Consider the following 24,038-nt stretch of genomic DNA (forward strand, 5'->3'; position numbering starts at 1 on the left):
GAAGTTTGATACCCCCAGCCACAAGGATCCTAGTAGTTGAATGGAGGACAAGAGAATTGCTGATAGCAATTTGACAATGGAGAATGAGTGAGCAAATAACTCATCAAAACAACTGAAACTCATAGAAAAATTGCCAACAGTAAGCAGGCAAATCTTGGCTTAAGATGCTTCTGCGATAGGCAGCGAAAACACATTACTACCTAACACATCTGGACTATTTACAAGAACCAAATCCAGATGGGGCTGTAGAGTGAATCTGGTTGGTCTCAAAGAATCAACATTATACAAAAGATGTTGTTTTCAAAAGGAAAATGTAGGCTGCCTTTGGGATGGCTTTGGGTATTTTGTGGGTATTTTGTTTTAATGTTTGTGGGTATTTTGGCTTTGTCTGTCTGTGTGCCATGTGTGTGCCTGATGCTCGTGGAAGCCAAAAGAGGGCATTGGATGCCCTGGAACTGGAAGTAGAAATAGTTGTGAGCCTTCCTGTATGTGCTGGGAGTTGAACTTGGGTCTTCTAGAAGAACAGTCAGTATTTGGATCAATTCTGTAGCCTGCTTTTAAAATTTCATAATTATTTATTTATTATTATTATTTGTGTGTGTGTGTGTGTGTGTGTGTGTGTGTGTGTGTGTGTGTGTGTGTGTGTGTGTGTGTGTTCATATCCATGTCCATCCCCGTCTTTGGTATTGAACTTGGGTCATCAGAATTGGTGACAATCACCTTTATCCCATGAGCCATCTTGCTGGCCCCTGAAACTTGTTTTTCTTGAAAACAAACAACAATAACAAACTCACAAAACTTTTAGGGCTGGTGAAAGGGCCAAGCCAGCATCCACTAATTTGATCCCTGGAACCCACATGGCAGGAAGAGGAAAGACCGGACCCCATTTCCTTCTGATGCCCATGCAAGCGCTGGCGTGTGTGTGCACACACTCAAGTAAAGTAACAAATGCAAAGAGGCACACCTTTAATAACTCATAGGTAAAAGAAAAAGAACCCCAAAGTGAATTACAGGCCACATGGCTCTGACCAAATGTAGGATTAGAGTGATTTATTGTATGGCTAGAGAGCAAGAAGGAAAAAAAAGAACAGGAGAAAGATGTATAGACCACTCCTAAACAGATACTTGATGTCCAGGAAGCATTCCGGAAGGTCTGGTGCTTACAAGGACTTCTGCAAACACCAACTGCACACAGCAGTGGGGCTCTGTGTCACATGTAGCAGAGTGACAAACGCTTCAAAGTCCCCCAAGACCCAGTGTTGTCGAAGCCGTGGTGGAGGGCACCCTAACTCAAATGTTCATAGGATTACCATCTGCAGAGACTTGGACAAGCGACAGCTCCCAGGGCTTGTACCCCCACACCCAGCAGGTACCTTTGGGATACTTTTGAACACATGTAGGACCAGATTGCACACAGACGGTCAGTAAACCCTTCAACGTCCAAATGTGGAAACAGCTCACTGCCCCTCCACTGGGAAATGAGTAACAAAGCTGTGATTTGTTTATATCGTGGACTATTACACAGTAATTAAAGAGTGGTACCAACATAAACCAGTTTGAGTGAAAGCAGGCAACTAGAGAAGGTGGCCTGTCAGAAGAAAGTTCCCGAAACTATAAAATAATACAAACTGGAATGATGGATGGCCATTCCCTGGTGGGGGACGTAAGGGACCAGAGGCTTTCCGTTGTTTCCCAGACATCTTAAATGTTCTAGGTCAAGTACGGCAAAAAGTAGCCATCAATTTTTTATGTTCTTTGTGGAGATATGTCTAGCCTTGATTTCTGTGTGCTGCAGTATTTCAGGGTGTGTTGGTTTTTAATCTACCAGGATAATGGACAAAGCAAGTGTCAAAAAGGCAGGAGAGAGGTAAGAATTCACAACAAAAGGCTGATTGTCAGTGAAGCTGGGAGCTGTGTAAAATTCCAAGACAAAGGCTCAGGAGCTATTGTGACCTATAGGACAGCACGATAACTCTTGAGAGGAAAGTGAATTCAGTGGTCAGTAGTGGCACCCTTAGAGTTCACTGTGCCCTAATTTCTGTATCCTGTGTCTATATCTCCTTGTGCAGCACAAAGGACTGTAGATGGGAAAATCACCCTGGTACAGGTGGTCTCAGGGTAATCCAGAAGCCTTTACAAAAGGGAGGCAGAAGGACCTGAGTCCATAGTAGGAGTGTGATAAAGACAAAATCCAGGAAGGAGCCTAGAGCCACGGAGTAAGGGTGGTCCAGCAAAGGCAAATAGATTCACACTCAGACCCTCAGGACAGAAACCAGCCCCACCAACTGATGGGGGGATGTCCTTCTGTACATATGTTTCTCTTATTGGTTAATGAATGAAACATTGCTTGGCCGGAAGATAGGCGGGACTAAGAGACAAGGAGAATTCTGGGAAAGGGAGGCTGAGAGAGACAGGAAGGACACCATGTATCCGAGGGAGGGATCTAATACAGCATCTGTGCTATTATTTGGGGCTGAGAAAGGCGGCAGGATCTGGAGAGACAAGAGAGCCTCCAGCAGCAACCAACACCCTCACCCTGACTTTTGTCTTTGAGCTCCTCCCGTGCCCGTGCGTGGTGCATGCAGTAACAAACGTGTCTTGTTTCAGACTGTGATGTTTTAGACATTTGCTATAGAAAATGAGTACATTTCACGGGAGATTGCTATCATGTAGTTTTCTTACAAACCCTTTAACCATGTGGCCAAATCACAATAGGAATAAAAATGACACGCATCACTAAGGAAAATTATTGAGTGGCAAGTGACCTACTTGAAAAGTAAAACAGGAAGATCTATGTGGAGAAAATTGTGTAAAGTAGGATCCTGAACTGCACCTGCTTCGATACCATCCAGAACTCAGCCCTGACCCACACTGCAGGCCTTTCTCCGTCAGAGAGCCCCGTTATTACAGCGAACTTAATAACATGATTCAGAACTTAACCTAAGAGTAAATGCCCCCAAAGTAGCAGCTGTCAATCTTGATGTCAACATGTGCATGACTCATTGTGACTTAACGGATATGCTGTGGTGTTGCGATGGACAATGCAAGGTGGCTGGCATGGTAGAGCTCCTTTTACAGAGAGACGGCAGCCAGTGAACACCTTCCGAGGAGCCACAAATAAGTAAAACCCAAATGGGCCTCAGACTATGACAGAGCTGCAGTGTGTCCTCCAGAGCAAAGGTGTGTTATCAGAGAGAGGCTTCATCCAGGCATGAATCCCAGGGCTGTGGCCAGGATGCGAACATGAGTGGCTCAGACATGCACATTCTATCGGGTCCTCTAAAACAGAACCATCTGCCATTCGTGGTGACTCAAACCTGTATTCCAGTCAGCACCTGGGAAGCTGAGGCAGGAGGATTGCTGTGAGCTAGAGGTCAGCCTTAGCTACATAATGAGTTCTGGGCCAGCTCTGGCTATAGAGTCAGACCTATCAGAAAAACCGCCTCCAGCAAAACACAGATGCCCAAACCATGTCTGAAACTGCCATGCACTAAGAGGATGGCAAAGTGTGACCAGTGGCTCTCAAACCAGACCATGTGTCTCCAGAAGCCATCATTTGAGTTCACTGTTCCCAGCCAGGTCCTAGGGTGTACTGTATGCGAATGAAAAGGGACACCTTCCCTTGAGGTGACCCTGCAGGAGCCCAGGCTCTTCCTCCTGACCTCACCATGTTTGCACTCTGTGACCCTGTCCCCTGCAGGTTACTTTCTCAATTTCCTGGAGCCAGTCAACAATATCACCATTGTCCAGGGCCAGACAGCAATCCTGCACTGCAAGGTGGCAGGAAACCCACCCCCCAACGTGCGGTGGCTGAAGAATGACGCCCCAGTTGTGCAAGAACCACGGAGAGTCATCATCCGGAAGACAGAATATGGCTCTAGGCTACGGATCCAAGATCTGGACACAACAGACACGGGCTACTACCAGTGTGTGGCTACCAATGGGCTGAAGACCATCACCGCCACTGGAGTTCTGTATGTGCGGCTCGGTGAGTGGGGACAGCAGGGGCATGGTGCTAGCAGGTGGCATTCACAGAGCAGAGCAGGGGAGGGACATGGTATTTGTAGCTGAGCCTGCCCAGGTCAGCAGAAATGCAGAAAACCACCCCAGGGGCTCTCCCGTGGAGCGCGAGAGCTCCTGAGTCCTTTACGGCTAATAAAGGGGAACAGTGGCAAACAGAGAAGCCTGTTAACCCAAGCCACAGAAAAGCATCCCAGACATGCAAGCTGAGTGGAGTGTGCAGCAATGCCACGCTGCGGGAGGCCAGGTCACGGGATCATGGTGGCACTCCGCAGACGGCAGGGGCCAGAGCCTTAGGCCTGTCTGTGGCTCCATCGAGCCGGCCAGTGCTCACTTGCTGCTCTCCTGCGTGGTTCTGTCCCAAATGCACTCCCGTCCTTCCTGGGCAAAGCTGGCCCCGCTGGGCAGGAACACAGGGTGCACTGCTCGGTTTCTGTTTGTGTCACATGGGTCAAAAGGACTAAATGACAGGAGTAAATTATGCAGCTTTGACCCAGTCTCCTGAAATGACACCTTGGTCCTGTCAGCTGGACTCACATTAGAGCCAGCTCCAATGAGTAAAGCAGATTTTGTGGATAAGGTTTGGTGAGGAGCAAGCAGGGACAGGAAAACCGCCCACACGTGCTCATATACCGAAAGCTCCCTTCCTGGGGTGTCTGATGTCACAGCATGTCCTCACGGGTGGGAGGAGGGTCGGGAGCCTGAGGACAGCTGGCCACAGAGAAGCTGCTGGACTGCCCACGTTTACCACTGGCCATATTAATAACTCGTCCTTTTGTTCCACGTTTTTTAGGTCCAACGCACAGCCCAAACCACAACTTTCAGTAAGTATCTGTCCCCAGTCACTTGCCTTGACTTCCCAAACCTCTCTTTCATGTGAGAATGCAGGGCTTGGACCCTAAAATGGCCGTGTCTATACTACTGAGTTTTCTGGAAGCTGGCTCGGAACTCAGATGAACAGGCGCTTAATTGGAGTTGGGAAACTTACAGTATCATAAAAACAGATGTTAATTGCTTTCAGCTACCGTAATTGTGCAGGGCAACTAAATGAGATATCTAAGCCTGCCCGCCAGATTCTCACAGGGTATTTATGGACATGCCAGTCATTCTCATTCTGCAACCCAGCACCACCAATCTGCACTTTATACGTTTTTTTCCTGGTGTTAAAGATTGAACCCGGTGTCTTGCGCAGGCTCGGCTGCTGAGGTATCTCTGGACTGTGTCTCTGGCACCTGCGCCTGCAGTTTACAGACACAGATGTGCCCACTGAGCCTCAGGACAGACGCCCTCTGCAGCAGGTCCCCAATCCACCTTGGGGAGCTCTTGTTGGAATCTGGCCTTGGATTTGGGCCTTCTGTTTCCCAGAGAAACACCACTCCTCTGCCTAGTTTTCATTGCTTCAGGATAGGGAGGGGACATTGAAGGGATTTAGAATCACCATGGAAACACCCTCTGGGTATGTCCAGGAGGGGATTGTACAAAGTGAAGTGGGGCGGGAAGATTCACCTTGAATGTGGGCAGCGCCATCCGTCCTATGGGCTGGGGTCCAGGATTGAAGAAGAAGACAGCAAGCCGGCATCTATCTCTTGCCCTGACTGCGGATACGATGTGACCATGCCCTGCCATCACTTCCTCACTGTGTAGTCTGCCACCCTTCCTGCCATCACTTCCTGGCCTGATCCCTCGCTCCCCGAGGCAGAATAAACCCTTCCCCAGGTTGTTGTTGTCCAATGTTTTGTCACAGTTCAGTGTTCTAGAAAGGTCAGGCTGTGGAGAAAGGAGGACAGACTACCATCCCGAGCCCTCTCCAGCCCCTCATGTGTGTCAGCATCATCCGTGTTAGCCACACAGTGGGCACCAGGCCACACCTGGGTGTGTCATGTGCAGAGACCACTTGCCAGTCTCTCAAGGGACAGACCTTTGGCATGTCCTCTGTTGTCATGGGTAAGGCAGGGGGCATCCACATGGGCTACCTTTGTTCTTCTCAAAGTCCACCCCCAGCATTCAGTTCTGGAACACACCTCATTCATAAAATTCTTGTTTCCAAAGAACACTGTGCACAAAGCCTCCGATGAGAGAGTGGTGGTGGTGGGGGGTGTTGGATGTGTAATGTCCCCATGCTAGGGGCCTGAACACCTAGTGTACACATCACCTCATCCTTAAGAAATCTTCTCGTGGGCCAGAGGGGGTGGCTCACACATTTGATCCCAGCAGTCGGGAGGTAGAGACAGATGGATCCCTGTGAGTCTGAGGCCAGTGTGATGTACATAGCAAGTTCCAGGCCAGCCAGGGCTACACAGTGAGATCCTGTCTAAAAAAGAAGTTAAGTCTTTCCGTGCTTCACATTCACTTGAGTCCGGGTTTCTACAAAGTAACTAGTATGTTTGTAAGCAGCTGCTTTAGGTTTACAGCAAACCGGACTAGCAGTGAGAGGTCTTTCTTGGTCTCCTCTCACTACATACATTGATGGAAACCCTATCAACATACCACCATGAGTGAGTTGGGCAGTGTGCATTAGGGTTCGTTTTCAAGTTTCCCTTCCTATGGGTTTAGGCTGTTGTACCCAGAATGATATCAGCTGTAGACAAGAGTTTCTTTCCCGCCTGGTCCAGCTGCCCTTCAGTCCCAAATAAACACACAGGGACTAATATTAGTTATAAATTCTTTGGGGGATGGCTTAGGCTTCTTATTGGCTAGCTCTCTTTATTATTAACCCATTTTTTTAATTAGTCTAAGTATTTCCATGTGCTTTTTTCTTACCGAAGAATTCTGGACCTGTTACTCTTTCCTTGGCTACATGGCGTCTCTCTCATGGCCCCTCTCTGAATCCTCTCCCCACAATTCTCGTCTGATAGCCCTGCCTATACTTTCTGCCTGGCTACTGGCCAATCAATGTTTTATTCATCAACCAACAAGAGAAACATACATACGGAAGATCATGCCCCACCTGTCAGCATTTATAGACGTTTCCAGTCCTCACACTCCTCTTAGGAACTCAAATCCATCTTCTTCCCCTACAGCACCCAGCAGCCTGGGGTCTGGTCCCTGGCTCTGGACTTTGCCTTTTCTAGAACATTTCGGAGTTGGGGCATGCTCACAGCCCAGAGCTTTTGGGATGGGCTCATTTTTCGGCTGTCTTTCACATCCTTTCCCCAACTCATGTCCTGTTGTGTCCTGAAGTGCCTCTCTGTTTATCTGTTTCCAAAGTTGGGTGATTGTTCACAAAGCACTGTGTGCCTGCTTTTCATGCTGATGGAATTTATTATGGACAGAGTTTTTTAAAATTGCTGGCAATGTAATGCTAGTACTTGGGAGGCTGAGGCAGGACAGCAATCCCTGAGAGTTCACAGCCACAAACCACAGAGTGAGTTCAGAATTAGCCTGAACTAAACAGAAAGGCCCTGTCACAGAAACAAACAAACAAACAAATCGGAATAAAGCAAACACTGATGGCTTGTAAAATTCTGGATTAGGAACGCTCCGTGGCCTGTCTGTCCTCTGCAGTCATTGACAGAGGTTTGTCTCTCTAGGGATGACGATCAGGAGGATGGCTTCTGCCAGCCTTACCGGGGGATTGCCTGTGCACGCTTCATTGGGAACCGGACGATTTACGTGGACTCTCTCCAGATGCAGGGGGAGATTGAGAACCGAATCACAGGTAGGGAGCACAGTTTCCCTCCAGACATGGCAAAGACCTATGCAGGCACCTGTGTGCACAGATGGCTGCCTCTCAAATGTTTTGTCAGTTAGTGGCACAGACAGCAAGCTCCTCTAAAAGCTCTTGCAGCAGGAAATACGAGGTCTTTCTTAGAAGCAGTTGCACTTGCTAATGTGTTTTGCCCTAAAATATCCCTAGCTTGTGTGTTTAAGTTAGCATGTTAGTCTCTCTTCCCTGATACTCAAAGCTAATCACTTCATAAAGAAATGTCTCTTTGGCTCCAGGACTGAGATTTCAAACCACATGGCGCCAGCCTGTTGAGGCCTCCCTGCCTTCACCACGGCATGGTGGGAACCATCATGGGGGGGGGCCTTTATGAGAAGGGGAAGTCACTCGGCAAGAGAGAAAGCTAGAAGGGTACACCATGGGGTGATGGGGGTGGACCTGTACTTTCCAGTGACCTTGTTAGAACAGAGCACGCTCCGTGAAAAGTGCTTTAGTATATTCTAAAAGTGCCACTTAGCAAACAATATTATGCCCTGTCCCCAAAGGTACCCCTGTCTCTCAGTACTACCAGACTGCAAAGCAAGCACAAGAACCCCAGGGGGCAAGCCACATGCAAGCCACAGTTTGCAAATGCACATTGTTTGGCCTGCGCACAGATTCACACCCTGGCCAGGCCAGGGTGTCAGGGGCACAGACATCATGGTCACACTCATTCAGCTTGTTCTGTTGCTCTGTATTTCCCAGACTTTTGCATCATCTGTGTGCCTTGCCTGGTTCACAGGTACACAGTCTGGCACCAGCAGCTTGGGAAAGGAGACAGTGGCAGGCAGTGTAGAAGATGTGGTACCTGAGGCCTCAGTCCTTAGCTTCCGGAGGAGAAAGCCCAGGTTTCGGAGACCTGGTTCTGGGTCTGTGCAGTGGAGTCGGACAGGAAGTGAAGCAGCTCTTACAGTCTCTTCCGGACTTTGCTGGCTGGCTGTGAGGCCTCCGTATCCAACCTTGGGTTCCTTGATGGGGTCTTCATTAGAAGAAGCTCCGGAAAGAAAATGAGCCTCGCAGATTCCGGCAGCCCTCATTCCCTTTCCTGCACCTGCCCCAAGCAGGGCGCCTTCCTCCCCAGACTCTGAGGGATCAGCAGTGCTACTATGGGGGTGGGCACAGGTGCCCAGCTCCTCCTTTAGCTGAATGCTCTCTGTGGAGTCACTGGCCAGGCTTCATGTTGGAATCAGTGATGACCTCTGGTGCCAAAATTGCATGGAGAGGGCGACGCAGAGCCCTGCCCTGGCAATGGCCTGAGGTGTAATGAAGCTTAAGTAGAAATATACCACTGTGGATATGACCTCATGAGTTTAGCTCTTCATCTGACAGAGGCTGAGTTCGTGGTCACAGCAGAGCTTGCCTGAGCTTTGTAAGCTGTGTAGGTGAGAAGGCTCTATGGACAATGTTGGCACTCTTACCAGAAACATGTTTTAATGTCAACCAACAGTGATGCTTTGGGGTCCTGTGACTAACGTGTTTCATGCTATGACTTAGCATAGGCAGGGCCAATCTGCTCTGCAAATGCACACTCCAGTAGGCTTTGAATCACTAGCTCTAGAACACACAGCATACGCAAGCTCTTTCATGCACACATTTGTTAACACTATAATGTGAAATCACCTTCAGACCATGTGTATGAGGCCTATGAGAAACAAGTGAATTTTGTGTTGAGTCTTGGGTTCCTTCTCCAGGGATCTCACTCCACATATGCACATGTTTTAGGATCTGGGAGCATCCCCAAGCTCTTCCACAGAGCTGCTAGGTTGTGGGGAACTGCACTCACCTTTACAAACCAGCATACTTGTGGCTGTCTCCTGAGGTCCGCTTCATTAAAAACCAGGGTTTAGTTATGACCTGTGGGACAAGCCATGTGCCCTGTCTTCCTTGAGTTAGTCTTCAAAATGCTACGCATAGACTGACTCCTGGATGAGTTTGACATTCTTCTAATTGACAAATATTGAGCCTAGGCTGACCTGCAGTTATTTCTGCCTCTTGGCTTAAAGGCCCAAGGAGAGGACCGACCAGAGGACTGGGATAGCCAAGGAGCTTGACTTCACAGCTGTTCCAAAAGAGAGGCACCAAGTGGGCCATGGGAGGTGGGGACCTGCACTTCTAGCACTTGGGAGACTGAGGCAGGAAGGTCAAGAGATTGAGACTGGGCGGAACTGGGGAGCCTTCTCCTTTCTGGATGCCAGAGGAGGGTGGTGTGGAATAAGAAGTCTCTAGGTTTGTGGCTTTGGGGGAGGGGCAGATCCTTTTGCTAGTCTGATGACCTAAAGGGCCTGGCTTGTGCTGGGCAAGCTCTCTATCACTGACTACCCCCTGCCTGAAACACAGAACTGCGACATCACTCTAAATTGTCTGACTTCTGAGGACACAACTGTGCAGACCACATGTCTCAGTCATGGTTTCTATTGCTGTGACGAAACACCAAAAGCAACTTGTGGATAGAAGGGTCCCAGATCCACAGCACTGTTTATCAGGAACTCACACAGGGCAGAGACCTGGAGGCAGGAGCTGATGCAGAGGCCATGGAGGAGGCTGATAACTGGCTTGCTCCCCATGGCTTGCTCACCCTGCTTTCTTATAGAACCCAGGACCACCAGCCAAGGCGAGGCACCACCCACAGTAGGCTGGGCCCTCCCCCATTGATCACTAATTAAGAAAATGTCCTACCGGCTTGCCTACAGCCTGAGCATATGGAGACATTTTCTTAACTGGGGGTCCCTCCTCTCAGATTACCTTAGCTTGTGTTAAATTGACAAACTATTCAGCACACCATATTAGCATGGCAGTATCCTGTGTGGAGGTCTGCCAATGAGTGACATTCGGACTATGTAAGATAAGGTCAGGGGCTGTGGAGGTGCCCTCCCTGCTGAGAGCTGGTTTTCAAATGACACATTTGGAGGCAGAGTCCTGCGAGTACAGCTGTGATGTCATGAGCTGGTCCCCTGGAGGAGAGGCCGGCTTTGCTTTTCTTGGGCTTTACTTGCCTGGCATCGAGGCTGATGTTTCTGCCTGCAGTCTCCTTCATTGCCAAGTCTGTACAGGGAGCTTGTTCCTCAGTTAAACCAGCTCCTTGACTTCTGGTGCCCACACAGGGGCGAAACCTGTGATTTCCAGCCCAAAGCCAGCCAGTCACTGGGGCTACTCAAATCCCACCCACCTTTTAGGTACTGTGCGAAGTTTGTTTCCTTGTGTGGTCTCAGCTAATCACCTTACAGATGAAGAAACAGGTCCACAAAGGATGGAGTGACCAACTATCACTTTCAGATAGTGAATGAGAATTGGCTGGAACCAGACTTAGCAGTCACAGTTGGGGCCTGGGCTGGTGCTCTGGGAATAAAGATGTGACTGCAGCAGCCCCTGCTGGCCATGTGTGGTAGTACACACGGTGTGGACTGGAGCAGTGAGCGCAGCGGGGGACCCTGTCTTTAAGACTTTGCCCGAACACAGTCTCTAAGGAGTGTGCAAGCAAAGGGACCTGATTGCTTCAGTTCTCTGCTCCTTCTGGATACCTGATCTCACCTCTGACTTGCCCAGCCCCCCACTCACACCCTTTTTACTGTCTGAGGGTTCTCTGCCTGGGCCTCTGGGGTGAGCCTGGTATACCCAGAAGACCTCGCTTTGAGCCCTGCCTCTTCCTGTGCTGTGTTCCAGAGCCTTCCAACCCCAGGCTCTGTGTAGCCCACACTGTGCAGAACCCGCACACATTTAGATCCTCAGGAGATAAATCCTAGCGCTGGGTGTCAGGTCGAGCGAGGTCAGGGCTCCAGGGCTCAGGGTGACAGTAGGAGGGAGAGGTGGGGGTGGGGTTCAGGGCAGGCCACAGAGGGTGCTACGGTTATGGTTTGGGCAAAGCATAGAGGTGAGGGGGTGCTTGGGGTGTTGGTTCTGTTAGGGCACAGGATGTGGGTCAGCGTTTGTCAGAAGGTGGTGTCTGGAATAGGATAATGGGGTGTAGGACAGTGTTTTAAGATGGGCACCCAGGTCAGGAGTTGGGACTCAGAAAAAGGGATTGGTGCTCGATGACCGGTTGTCAGGAATCCAGGCAGAAGTCTAGCAGGTGTCTGGGAACCCAGAGGAGGGGGCTCTCTTGAATAAGGGATGCAACTGAGAGGGTGGAGAGGATCAAGAACCGAGGATAGGGGCTTGAGGGTTTGCTGTCTGTGGTAAGAGCAGAACTGAGGGGCCAGACCAATCAGAGGCCAGGTGGGAGACTGATTGGAGGCGGGGTGTCTCAGGCAGGGGCGGGGCCAGGCGGACTACAGCTCACAAGAGTCTCTTTTCCGCAGCTGCCTTCACCATGATTGGCACCTCCACACACCTGTCAGACCAGTGTTCACAGTTTGCCATCCCATCCTTCTGCCACTTCGTCTTCCCTCTGTGTGACGCACGCTCCCGGGTGCCCAAGCCGCGAGAGCTGTGCCGGGATGAGTGTGAGGTGCTGGAGAATGACCTGTGCCGCCAGGAGTACACCATTGCCCGCTCCAACCCGCTCATCCTCATGCGGCTCCAGCTGCCCAAGTGCGAAGCGCTGCCCATGCCCGAGAGCCCTGATGCTGCGAACTGCATGCGTATCGGGATCCCCGCGGAGAGGCTGGGTCGCTGTGAGTGTCCTGAAGGTGCAGGGCTGAGGGTACAGGACAAAAAATCCCACACCTCTATGCTTCTTAAAGCCCCTGTGCCCTACTAAGCAGGCCCAGGTCGGGTCGGTAGCCACAGCCACAGCGCAGGAGAGCCCTCTAGTTGGGAACTAGAGCCCCAGGCTCTCACTCCCCTGTACTCCCGTTCCTTGTCTGGGTCCTTCTTGAACCTGAGATTCCCAAAGTGAGTGATCTTGGTTCCCACACCAAGCGATGTTGGGATCATTGGGGTGGCAGGGCCATCGTCCCAGCTTGCTTAATGGCCTCCAGGCTACTGCAGCCCCCCCAATCTCCTGAGCCCCAAGGATTCCTTTAATTGGACAACTTCAAAGAGCTCAGAAAGCCCATGCACCCCTAGAGAAGGGAATCGCAGCCAACGGCTTTCCTAGATGCCTGTCCTCATAACATCTGGCCTCAAAGATGGCAGCTGTTCCGTTCTTCTGGCCCTGAGACAGGGGAGTAGCCTTTCTTCGGGTCTGCACAGGGCAGAGGCATGCTCCCCATCTCTCCTCCATGAGAACATGCCCCATGTTTCCCCATCTTTCTCACTCCTGGGCTCTGGAAGGTTAGCCAGTTCCACAAGCCCTGGCAGGAGGGACAGAGGCCAGTCAGGGTAGGTCTAGCATGGCACTGGCAGCATCAGTGAGGAAAGCCATTTTTTTACAGCACTGAATCCTTCAGGGGTGCTGCCAAAACAGATGGGGGGTTCCCAGACCCGAGGCCTCTTTCCTGTGGACCCCAGAGATATTAATGTCTGTAGCTCATCTGGGTGTTAGAGTTAAGAATTAGACATGATGCCTCAGGACAGCGTTTGCAACAGATGCATGTGAAGCTTCGCAGACACAGCCTGGGTTCTAACTCCTCTGTCCAGATGGAGTAAGTGTGTTCTCACATGTGGCTGAGACAGACTCTCGGTGGGCAGCAAAGGTGGCCCCTGAGGGTGCAGGACCATGCCTGAGGTGTGGCCCAGCTGTTTGAACAGTTCCATTTTGCTTCTAGAACAGGTGAGCGGGAGGCTGTTGTGGCATCAGCACTCTGCCCCGGGCAGCTGGGTGTGGGTGCCTAGTGGTTCTCGGGGCAGTCTCGGGGCTGGAGCATCTGCAGCAGCTTTCCACCCCATAGGTGTCCGTGCCGCACCGGTGTCACAGGCAGGCTTGGGACTTGGTTCCCGATCTCTAGTGCTGCTTCTCCAGGTCATGTGTAAAGCCTTCAGGTCTTTTGGATATCCCGCAAGGAGGCAGGGTAGCCTCCTTGGTTCCCTTGGTAACCGCAAAGGCAGGGGGCTCTGTGTGCAGGATTGCCGGTGTCCGCGGGTGCTCAGGCCCCTGACCCTCTACTTCTCTCAGACCACCAGTGCTACAATGGCTCCGGAGCTGACTACAGGGGCATGGCCAGCACCACCAAGTCAGGCCACCAGTGCCAGCCTTGGGCTCTGCAGCACCCACACAGTCATCACCTGTCCAGCACAGAATTCCCAGAGCTGGGAGGAGGCCACGCCTACTGCCGGAACCCTGGGGGCCAGATGGAAGGCCCGTGGTGCTTTACTCAGAATAAAAACGTACGCATGGAACTGTGTGACGTACCCCCGTGTAGTATGTATTCTCTCTCTCTATTTTTTAAAAGTGTTGACTGTTGAGTTTGTCTGTAATAAGAGTTTTGGGTATTACCAAGGGGCGGTGGAGACCGTGGTGTCCCATCTTACCATCAAAATCAATTTGTTTTAAATAAGATTGCAATAGCAAATAATCATAGGATGTATTAGAATATGAAGTCTGAAGACGGTGCCAGGCAGCCCTAATCTCACCATCTAATGGTGGCTGCTGTGTGCGTTCTAGAACCTTCCTTCCATCAGGTCCCTGTGTGTGTGGTCCTGGGACATTCAGTTTGGCTCCTGAGTTGTGGCATCAATGTGACTGCATGGGATTTTCTAAGCTTGGTAGAAGCAATTCTCTATATCCCTTGTCTCGTTTCTTGAGTCCTATGCATAGATCTGGTACAGTAAGGAGACGATAGATTTCAGGTCTCAACATCCCCCAAGGTGTTCTTTTATGTCATGAATGAGAGATGGATGTACAATTACTAGTTTAAAACATTAGTATTGATGCTGGAGAGATAGCTCTGAGGTTAAGAGCACTGGCCATTCTTCCAGAGGACCCTGGTTCAATTCCTAGCACCCACATGACAGCTCACAACTGTCTATAACTCCAGTTTCAGTGGATCCAACACAAACACAGACATACATGCAAGAAAACCACCAATGCACATAAAAAATAAAAAAGGAATCATCCAAAAAATGTTTAAAACCATCAATAGTCCGCTATGTCTGCACATCCCGCCCCTCTGAGGAGCCCATACCCACAGCCTTTATCCATCACCAGCCTAGGGGGCACTGAGCCACACCTCTTAAAAAGCATGTGTTCACTGTAGGAATGCACCTTGCAAATGAAAATTTGTGATGTCACATCCAGGTAGAGTCTAGTTCTGAGGGAATGCTTTGGTAATGTAAAGCCTTATTTCTGAGAAATGGGTCCACAATGCCTGCTGGAAAAAATACTAAATAGCAAGACGAATGTGCTGGGCCTCAGCCCTCCAGTTGTCTTGGGTGGAGTTTTAGATGTACATCAGACTTTTGACAATGATTTCCTCAGATCCATGGCAGTGTTTAGGTAGAGCGCATTTTGATAAGCAGCTATTATTTTGCAATTAAAAAAAAACTAAAGAAAAATACATAGGTTATTGGACCTGGAATCATGGGTTACAGAAAGGTCTACACTCATGGAGCAGAAATACAAGAGACCTCTTGAAGAATTGCTAATCAGAGTTAGGTAGCAAAGCACCTTGGGGAGTGTATCATAGGTATCATAGGAGCCCAGATCTGTTTGTTCTGACAGGAAGAGACCAAAATATCTTATTCTTCTCCAAAGCCAGCAGAATATAGGCAACATGATTCTAGTTAAAATCATTTCCCAACTCACCTTAGGAAAGTGAACTTTCAGTGTGCCAGAATTGTTAAGTATGAGTTACTTTGTATGCTTCCACTGAAACTATGCATAGAGTGTTGAGCACCAATCCACCAGCAGCCAGGCAGCCTATGAAAAGGACCTCCCCCTTTTCTAATACTGTCTTTTCCCCAGTTAAGTGTGCGCTGTGTTGGTAATTTTTAAATGATGATGGTAAAACAAATGAACCCTTTATTGTGTGGGCAGGATGCGTGTTTCTGCTCTTGGGGTGAGGGGTGTGGAAGCTCCTCCACTGCTTTTAGCTTTGTTTCGTGTTGCTGTGATAAAATACTCTCAGCAAAAGCAACTTAAGGTGGAGTGGGTTTCTCTGGGTTCTAATCCCATGTCAGTCAGTCATTTCGGGGAAGTCGAGGCAGCAGGACCCTGAAGCTGCCAGGTACATCCCATGCAGCTGGAGCAGGAGGGATCAGTGAATGCATGCCAGGGCTCACCCTCTCCATCATATTCAGTCCAGATTCCCAACTCAGGCAATTGTCCTCCCTCATCAGCTATCTAAATCAGGACAGCCCCTTAATCTGGATGGTCTTATAAGGCGTGTCTGGAGGCTTGCAGCCTAGGTATCGATCGGCAATACAAACCATCACACCCATGCTAATAGTAAAAACAGAATTGAAGTCTGATTTCTCTGCCCCACCCCCAGCTTCTGGAGCATTCTGGGGAAGTTGCTGCATAAGCACAGAGGAGGGTGTTGTCTATGATTTTATCTTACAGTATGTTAGTTGTTTCTGAAGGCGACAAGACTGGGTTTGGGACATGGTGATTTTTTTTTTTTTTTCCCTTCCCAAGGTGGCACCTGAGCATGCATTGAGGACTGAATGGTCTCTTTCAGACACCACAATCACTAGAAAGGGCTCGCTTGCTTCCTGACTAAAGAGCACCCACGTCTGGTGTCATTATTTATAGGGCTCCAGGGGGTGGAGGAACCCCGTGGTTCCCCGGGCCCTCTGGAGAGCCTGCCTCACGCTCAGCCTTAATTTCTCAAATCCCACCAGATACTCTTGAAATCCAATGGCTTCAGTTAGAGTGGCGCATGGTGGTGGGAAGCCATCCAAGGACAGCCAGCCCTCTGCCATGCCCTGCCGATGCTTGTCAGTCCCTACCCAACCCTTCTTGCTGTTTTCCTGTGTGCCCCTCTGCACCTTACTGCAAGTCCTCTATATGGAGAAAAAAACTTCCTTGAGAAATGAAGGGGAAATCAGAAGGTCATTCTTTGTTGGTTCAAATTGTCTGTCCAGAATTCTTTTCCCTGTTGCATACTGTAATGAGGACAAGCTCTTGGGACACCGTTTTATTCTTTTTCATATATATATATATATATATATATATATATATATATATATATCTTGATATATATATATGCATATATATATGCATCTATAATTGTTATTCTGAAGAGTGTCCTCATTGCACAATTACACAGAACTTTTAAAATTTATAAAAGTTTTAAGTAGGGGAAAGGTTATCAAGGACAATGAACTGTGGAACCGTGCGTAAAAATGGAAGCAAGCAGAACACGGGGACAGGCAGCCATACTTGAATACTTTATCTGTGGTGGGAGGGGTGAGGTGGGGAGGCCAGAATTGAAATGGGGGGTATCTTCTGAAAACTGATGGAATCCCCACTGTGGTTCCCAGGTCCCCGAGATGGCAGCAAGATGGGGATTCTGTACATCCTGGTCCCCAGCATCGCCATCCCCCTGGTCATCGCTTGCCTTTTCTTCCTCGTCTGCATGTGCCGCAACAAACAGAAGGCTTCGGCCTCCACCCCACAGCGCCGGCAGCTGATGGCCTCACCCAGCCAGGACATGGAGATGCCTCTCATCAGCCAGCACAAACAGGTCCTCTGGCCAGTATCCTAGTGAGACAGCTCTTTCCCGGCCAGGCTTGGGATGGAGTGTCAGCCAGCACAAACAAGCCCTCCTGGAGCATCCTAGGAGGCAGCTCCGATAAGGTCCAGCACAAGCATGGGGTGTGTCAGTTGGCCAGCATTCACAGGCCCTCTGCCGTCCCTAGTCTGGGCTCAGGGATGGGGTTACCTGTGCCTCTGGGGTCTGAATTTCCTCCACACATTGAGCTGAGGAGCCCTAGGTAAAAGTGAAAGAGCAGAACCCAGGAAGGGCCAACCATACTTGAATACTTTTCCTGGGGGTGGGAGAGATGGGGGGTGTAGCTTAGAGTTGAAAAGGGAGTGTAATTTTGGTAGCTGCTTCTCTATAACAGATGGGAGCATGTATGTCCATGGTCACCCCCCACCTGCCCCAGGACCTCTGTTTCCCAGAGAGGTGCCCCAGCTTTGCCATCAGGGTGACAATGGGTATTAGCATGGCATTTTTGAAATGGGGGACCTCTTCCTGTTGTTTGTTTTTTCAGGGAAAGATTGCCGGAATGGTAACCCTGAGTGGCAGGCCCCACTAAGAGTGTTCTAGATGCCAGGGAACTGAGAGGAGATACAGACATAAATATGCCTGGTGACAGCCTCACCAGGCTCATATACACACGTAATCATGACAGGCTTTGAGAGCGGGTGACCTTGAAGGGGTGCTTGGGGTACCGGGAACAGAGCTGGCTCCTGCAGCCAAGAATTCCTGGACGTTTGCTACCGTTTGGGGTTGGTGTTTGAGGAAGACGTAAGCCCTTAGCTGGAGCCCAGCTACACAAGGCTTGGAGCCTGCAGATAGTTCACCCAGAAGGAGTAGACAGAGAGGAGAGGAGAGGCAGGGTCTGTGTCACTGGGTGTCACTCCTGCCCAAAGAATATCATCTATCACATAGGAAAGCCTGAGCCTGACGTGGCGGTGCCACTGTAGAACACAGTGCTAGGCCCTGAGCTGAACGGATTCCAACAGGCAGAAAGTTAAGGGCAGAGCACCACAGGCCTGTGGGAAAATAGAGCATCTTGCCGTGATGTGGGCATGCTGGCAGAGGTGTGGCAAACACTTCTGTAGGGTCCCTGGCCTCCAGGCTCCAGGCTCAGCTGTGAGTGTGAATAGATGTGTACACATATGTGCATAAGCTGTTGGCGGGGACACAGAGGCGTGCTCACATTTGCAGAGATCTAATAGGCCGAGTTAAGACTCCAGAGGGTTTCAGATGGAGGTGGCCTCATGGCATTGGAGCTGTAATTTAGGGGCAGGCAGGACCAGCGAGGCCATGCCAGCAATGGAGATCCCAACCACTCAGGTTTGGCACTGCATTGGTAATTACTGTCTGACTTTTCTTTTTGGGCAGGCCAAACTCAAAGAGATCAGCTTGTCCACAGTGAGGTTCATGGAGGAGCTTGGTGAGGACCGGTTTGGGAAAGTCTACAAAGGCCACCTGTTTGGGCCCGCCCCAGGAGAACCAACCCAGGCTGTGGCCATCAAGACGCTGAAAGACAAGGCCGAGGGCCCCCTGCGGGAGGAGTTCCGGCAAGAGGCCATGTTGCGAGCACGGCTGCAGCACCCCAACATCGTCTGCCTACTAGGCGTGGTGACCAAGGACCAGCCTTTGAGCATGATCTTCAGCTACTGCTCACACGGCGACCTCCATGAGTTCCTGGTCATGCGCTCGCCACACTCTGATGTGGGCAGCACCGATGACGACCGCACAGTGAAGTCCGCCCTGGAGCCCCCTGACTTCGTGCACGTGGTGGCACAGATTGCTGCGGGGATGGAGTTTCTGTCCAGCCACCACGTGGTCCACAAAGACCTGGCCACACGCAACGTGCTGGTGTATGACAAGCTGAGTGTGAGGATCTCAGACTTGGGCCTCTTCCGTGAGGTGTACGCTGCTGATTACTACAAACTCATGGGCAATTCGCTGCTGCCCATTCGCTGGATGTCCCCCGAGGCCATCATGTATGGCAAGTTCTCCATCGACTCTGATATCTGGTCCTATGGTGTGGTCCTCTGGGAGGTCTTCAGCTATGGCTTGCAGCCCTACTGTGGGTACTCCAACCAGGACGTGGTGGAGATGATCCGCAGCCGGCAGGTCCTGCCCTGCCCAGATGACTGCCCTGCCTGGGTCTATGCCCTCATGATTGAATGCTGGAATGAGTTCCCCAGCCGGAGGCCCCGCTTCAAGGACATCCACAGCCGACTCCGGGCCTGGGGCAACCTATCCAACTACAATAGCTCAGCACAGACCTCGGGAGCCAGCAACACCACACAGACCAGCTCCCTGAGCACCAGCCCTGTAAGCAATGTGAGCAATGCCCGCTACATGGCACCCAAGCAGAAGGCCCAGCCCTTCCCCCAGCCTCAGTTCATTCCCATGAAGGGTCAGATCAGACCCTTGGTGCCCCCGGCACAGCTGTATATCCCAGTCAATGGCTACCAGCCAGTACCAGCCTATGGGGCTTACCTGCCAAACTTCTACCCAGTTCAAATCCCCATGCAGATGGCCCCACAGCAGGTGCCCCCCCAGATGGTCCCCAAGCCGAGCTCACACCACAGTGGCAGTGGCTCTACCAGCACAGGATATGTCACCACGGCGCCCTCCAACACATCTGTGGCAGAGAGGGCAGCCCTGCTGGCAGAGGGCACTGAGGATGCACAGAACATCCCAGAGGATGTGGCCCAGAGTCCTGTGCAGGAAGCAGCAGAGGAGGAGGAGGGCTCTGTCCCAGAGACTGAGCTCCTGGGAGACAATGACACTCTGCCAGTGAACGAGGCCCATGTCCAGCTTGAAGCCTGAGGAGTTTTCAGGACCTGGCATGCCAGGATAAAAGTCCCCGATGTGACCAAATGGGGACTCTCGGAATGGCTCTGAGAAGTCACACACAGACAATGTTCCATCATCAGAGCCCAGAGACTGGCAGGCTGCTCTGAGCCTGCCCTCCTGAGACTGTGAGAAATCCTACACTATCTCCTGCACTCTGTGCCCTTAAAATTGCCACTGCAGCCTCCGCTTGGCTGGAGGGCTTTTCAGACAGCAGTCTAACACAGGCAGGGGTCCCAGCAACGTGACCTCCTCAGAAACAGGACAGGGAGACACCCCACCACCTGCTTTATCATCCTGATGGTAGACAGGTAGTGAGGTAGGGATGGCGTGCAAAGAAACCGGCTGCATCTTCACTCCCTGTTCATGGGCTGAGGATTCAGAAACTGGGGAAAAATAGGGCTGCAATGAGCAGCAGAGCGGCACCTTGGTCCTGAGACCCACAGTGCCTCCTGCTGGCTGAGGGTGGAGGGAACGCTTTCCTCTCCCCTGCTCATATCTGACAGTGTTCTTTTTAACTGCCAAAGGCTAGCAGTGTCAGGATGCTGCCACCTGCTGGTGTCCAGGGATAGAGGAGCTTCAGTGCCTTGTATTCAAGAAAAAAAAAAAAATGTGCCTTTACATAAACCAACAGGATTTTGTATCTTTGCGAAGGGTTTTAATTATACTGCATATGTATTTGCCTTATTTTCTGGAATTTAAGGGAAAATGTTTCCTGGGTTTAGAATGTTCGAAAGGAAGCAACACTGTACAGAAAACAGTATTGTTAATGTTTTTTCTTTTTAAAGAATCATGTGCAGACCTTAAATGTAATTTATATGGTGTTCTGTGTGCAGTTTTCATGGAAGTATTTTGATCCTAAATAATGACTTAGTAATTTAACTGTGCGTATTACCTTGGCTGTCATCACATTAGGGTTGTGTCTGGCTTTGTCCTGCCACGTGAGTGAGAGCCTTTCCTTTCAGAGTTCCTGTGCCACGTGGGCCATGGGTCAGCTGCCTAGGGCATGTTCTCAGTTCCTTTTGTAGGTCTCATGCCTGGTGTACCCAATAAATGAACACTTGTTTGGCACTTCTCCTGGCTGGAGGGACACTGGTTCGAAGCAGGCACCTGCTGGATGAGGGAGAACTTGGGTAGGGTTTGGACTGAGCTCTTTAGTGGATTTACAGTTTTGCTAGGACCTGCGGCTCCATGAGAAATGAAGCAAGGGAATAGGAAAACGACAGAGATGAGTTCTCATTGCTTTTTCCTCCTTTAATTTGTGTTACTATGTGTGCACATACCATAGTGCGTATATATATATGTATGTATATGTGCGTGTGCACATATGTATATGCATGCACCATAGTGTGTGTGTACAAATGTCTGTGTGTGTACACATGTGTGTGTATGTGTGTGTGCATTGGCATGGTGCATGTGTATATGTGAGTGTACACGCCATAGTGTGTATGTGTGTGTGTGGTTCAGTGATTTCCTGCAGTTCAGGCCCTAGGGATTGAACTCAGATCATCAGGCTTGGTGCCAAGTATCTTATCAATCCCTTTCTCCCTCCTATCCTCCTTCCCTCCCTCCCTCCCACACTTCACACATACTGTGGCAGGTCTCTACCATTGTACCCATTACTCTATCCTAGATTGGCATGTCAATTGTACATATCATTGGGTGCCTTGTGCTGTGTCAACCCATGTATAAAATATGCACTAATCAAATCCATTCTCCTCCTGGCCACCAAGCTCTAACCACCAGGAATTCTATTCTCAGGTTGGCTTTTCCTCAGTGATTTTTTTTGTTACAGCCTCAAGTGCAGATTCATTGCAGGAGATGGGAAGGTGCCCTTGGGTTTCTGATCTGATACCTGTGGAAGTTCTAGAACCTGAGGCATGACTTTCCAGGGCTCTAGAGAAGGGTGAGGCACACAAGGAGGAAAAGGAGGAAGGGGGAAGGCTTCTTCATTGTCCAAGGCTCCCTGCCTGCACCCCTGCTCCATTCCCAGCATGGCTGCCTGGGCTGAGGCCATGGACCACTTGGTGTCAGGTCACTGAGACATCATGGCAGCCTGGGGTAAAGCCTGAGAGCAGATACCAAACAGCCCCAGTGCCCAAGACAGGGCCCTTCTCTTTGATGGGGCCTGGAAGTGTGCCCTGCCCACTGGGTGTGGCCCTGTTGGGGATGAGCTATGCCTCTGCTCCCGTAACCTTAACCAGATCCCGTTCCCTTCAGAGACTTTCTGTGGCAACACCATGTTTGGCCTCCATGTACCCAATCTGACTAGGTGCTGCTGTCTTACGATGCATTTCTAGGGCCCATACCTACCCCCCATCCTTCACTGCATAAATTCAAATGTGAGCTTGAATTAACTCATACTGTGAGCCCTACAGAGTCCCTGGGATTGTCTAACCACTTTTGGGGAAAAGAACTGTCTTATGCAGAAACCACCTTTTAGCAATGAGTCCCCTGCCTTGTGTTAGGTCATAGAACTGACCTTGTCCAGCCCCTCCTGACTTCCCAACTTTCCAGTCTCTTGACTAAGCAGCAGGGGATAACTGGTGTAGAGGCCATGGCCGAGGACAAAATCATAACTGGAGCCACAATTGCACAAAGAACCTCAGAGTTCCTCAATAGAAGTGAGGTGTGACACAGGAACCTTCAGGAATGAAGGGTTTGGTTTTGTTTTGATAATATACAGACAAATGTAGAAATGGACAGAGGTGTGCGATTTTGTGGTGAGAGAGTTCCAGACACTCCTGGCATTCCAGCACAAGCATATCCATTCCTGTAAGTATAAAGTGGTCTCCTCTAGAACAAGGGTCTTATTCTGTGCTTCACAGATGTCTGGAGATTTCTTTGATGGCCTGCTCATGAGAGAGGGGGAGTCAGAAGGGGCCAGAGTGTCCTGGGTGAGATAGCCAAGTCCTTACCCCAATCCTGGTTTTCCCCTCTCTCTACTGTCCCAGTAAAGTACTGTTTAAATCCACGCAGACACAGTGAGCCGTGATGTGTGTCCTGATGTCAGAGTGGATGGTTCCTTGGGAAAAGAAAGGATGTGACTGGGGTATGTATTGATGAGGAGCCCACTCTGGGGCCCCAGCAGGGTGGGTCAGGATGTCTACAATGGGAATTGAAGGCTCTGAAGTTGCCTTCAGGAGGACATAGTGACATCTCCTGAAAGAGGAACTTAGCCTCATCTCTAACTTGTACACCTGGTGGCTTAACTGTTCGGTGTACATGCTAGGGTGAAAATGGGAAATGGCTTTTTGCGTTTCTTCATAAACAGGGAAGCCACTTCAGCCGACCGAGACTGGCCACCAGGTATTAACGGTCTCTGCTGCCGGTGCTGTGGGGATATGGAAGCAGAAGTTCTACAGAAACGTTGGGTGGTATTTCTGTCTCAGTGGGGGAGATGTATTTGGGTATTTCATGAAGGTTAAATATAAAATGTTCATTTCCCCCTCGTTCTAATCATAAGCTCCGGGTGAAACTTGAGGAAAGGCTACCAACCTTTGAAAGTTCCTGTAGTTGAGAAATAGTGGTTTAGCTGGAATACTATAGAACCATGGACTATAGAGCTAGGTCCCTCAGTTCAGCAGAAAGCCATGGTGGGTAATTGTTCTGTGTCCGTGCCCACAAGAAAGATACTCTCACAGCTACAGAGCGGCACCTGCACAGAACTGAATTCCAGAAGGGCCTTACAGAGCCATGCATACTTTTTACACACCTCACATTTCTGAATAAGCCACCATTATTGACGCAGTCTGTCCAGGCACTGAATACATTTTTCTGTACTGATTTAAGGTGTGTGACTACACTACATGGCAGTGTCACCTACCTAGGGCCATCTCGTTCTCTGAGACACGGCTTCTGCCTCACTTTCAAAATGTTGCAGGTTGGGAGCAATTTAGGGACAGTTTGTAGGTTTACAACTGTTTCAAACAGACCTTATGAAAAGTATCAGT

The 24,038-nt window shown here is 50.1% G+C and overlaps 1 protein-coding gene across 1 annotated transcript in view; it reads left to right on the forward strand.

Annotated features, from left to right (window-relative positions):
* Positions 1 to 21,156, forward strand: part of Ror2 (receptor tyrosine kinase like orphan receptor 2) — a 168,498-nt gene extending 147,342 nt beyond the window's left edge. Inside the window, exons 3-9 of the mRNA XM_051194274.1 lie at positions 3,701 to 3,988; positions 4,814 to 4,844; positions 7,551 to 7,678; positions 12,019 to 12,333; positions 13,716 to 13,961; positions 17,024 to 17,226; positions 18,616 to 21,156. Of these exons, the coding sequence (XP_051050231.1) occupies positions 3,701 to 3,988; positions 4,814 to 4,844; positions 7,551 to 7,678; positions 12,019 to 12,333; positions 13,716 to 13,961; positions 17,024 to 17,226; positions 18,616 to 20,061 (2,657 nt within the window). The 3' untranslated portion in view covers positions 20,062 to 21,156. The remainder of the gene's footprint in view (positions 1 to 3,700; positions 3,989 to 4,813; positions 4,845 to 7,550; positions 7,679 to 12,018; positions 12,334 to 13,715; positions 13,962 to 17,023; positions 17,227 to 18,615) is intronic.
* Positions 21,157 to 24,038: the final 2,882 nt, after the last annotated feature.

Source organism: Phodopus roborovskii, unplaced genomic scaffold (genome assembly GCF_943737965.1).
Source record: "Phodopus roborovskii unplaced genomic scaffold, PHOROB, whole genome shotgun sequence".
NCBI lineage: Eukaryota > Metazoa > Chordata > Mammalia > Rodentia > Cricetidae > Phodopus > Phodopus roborovskii.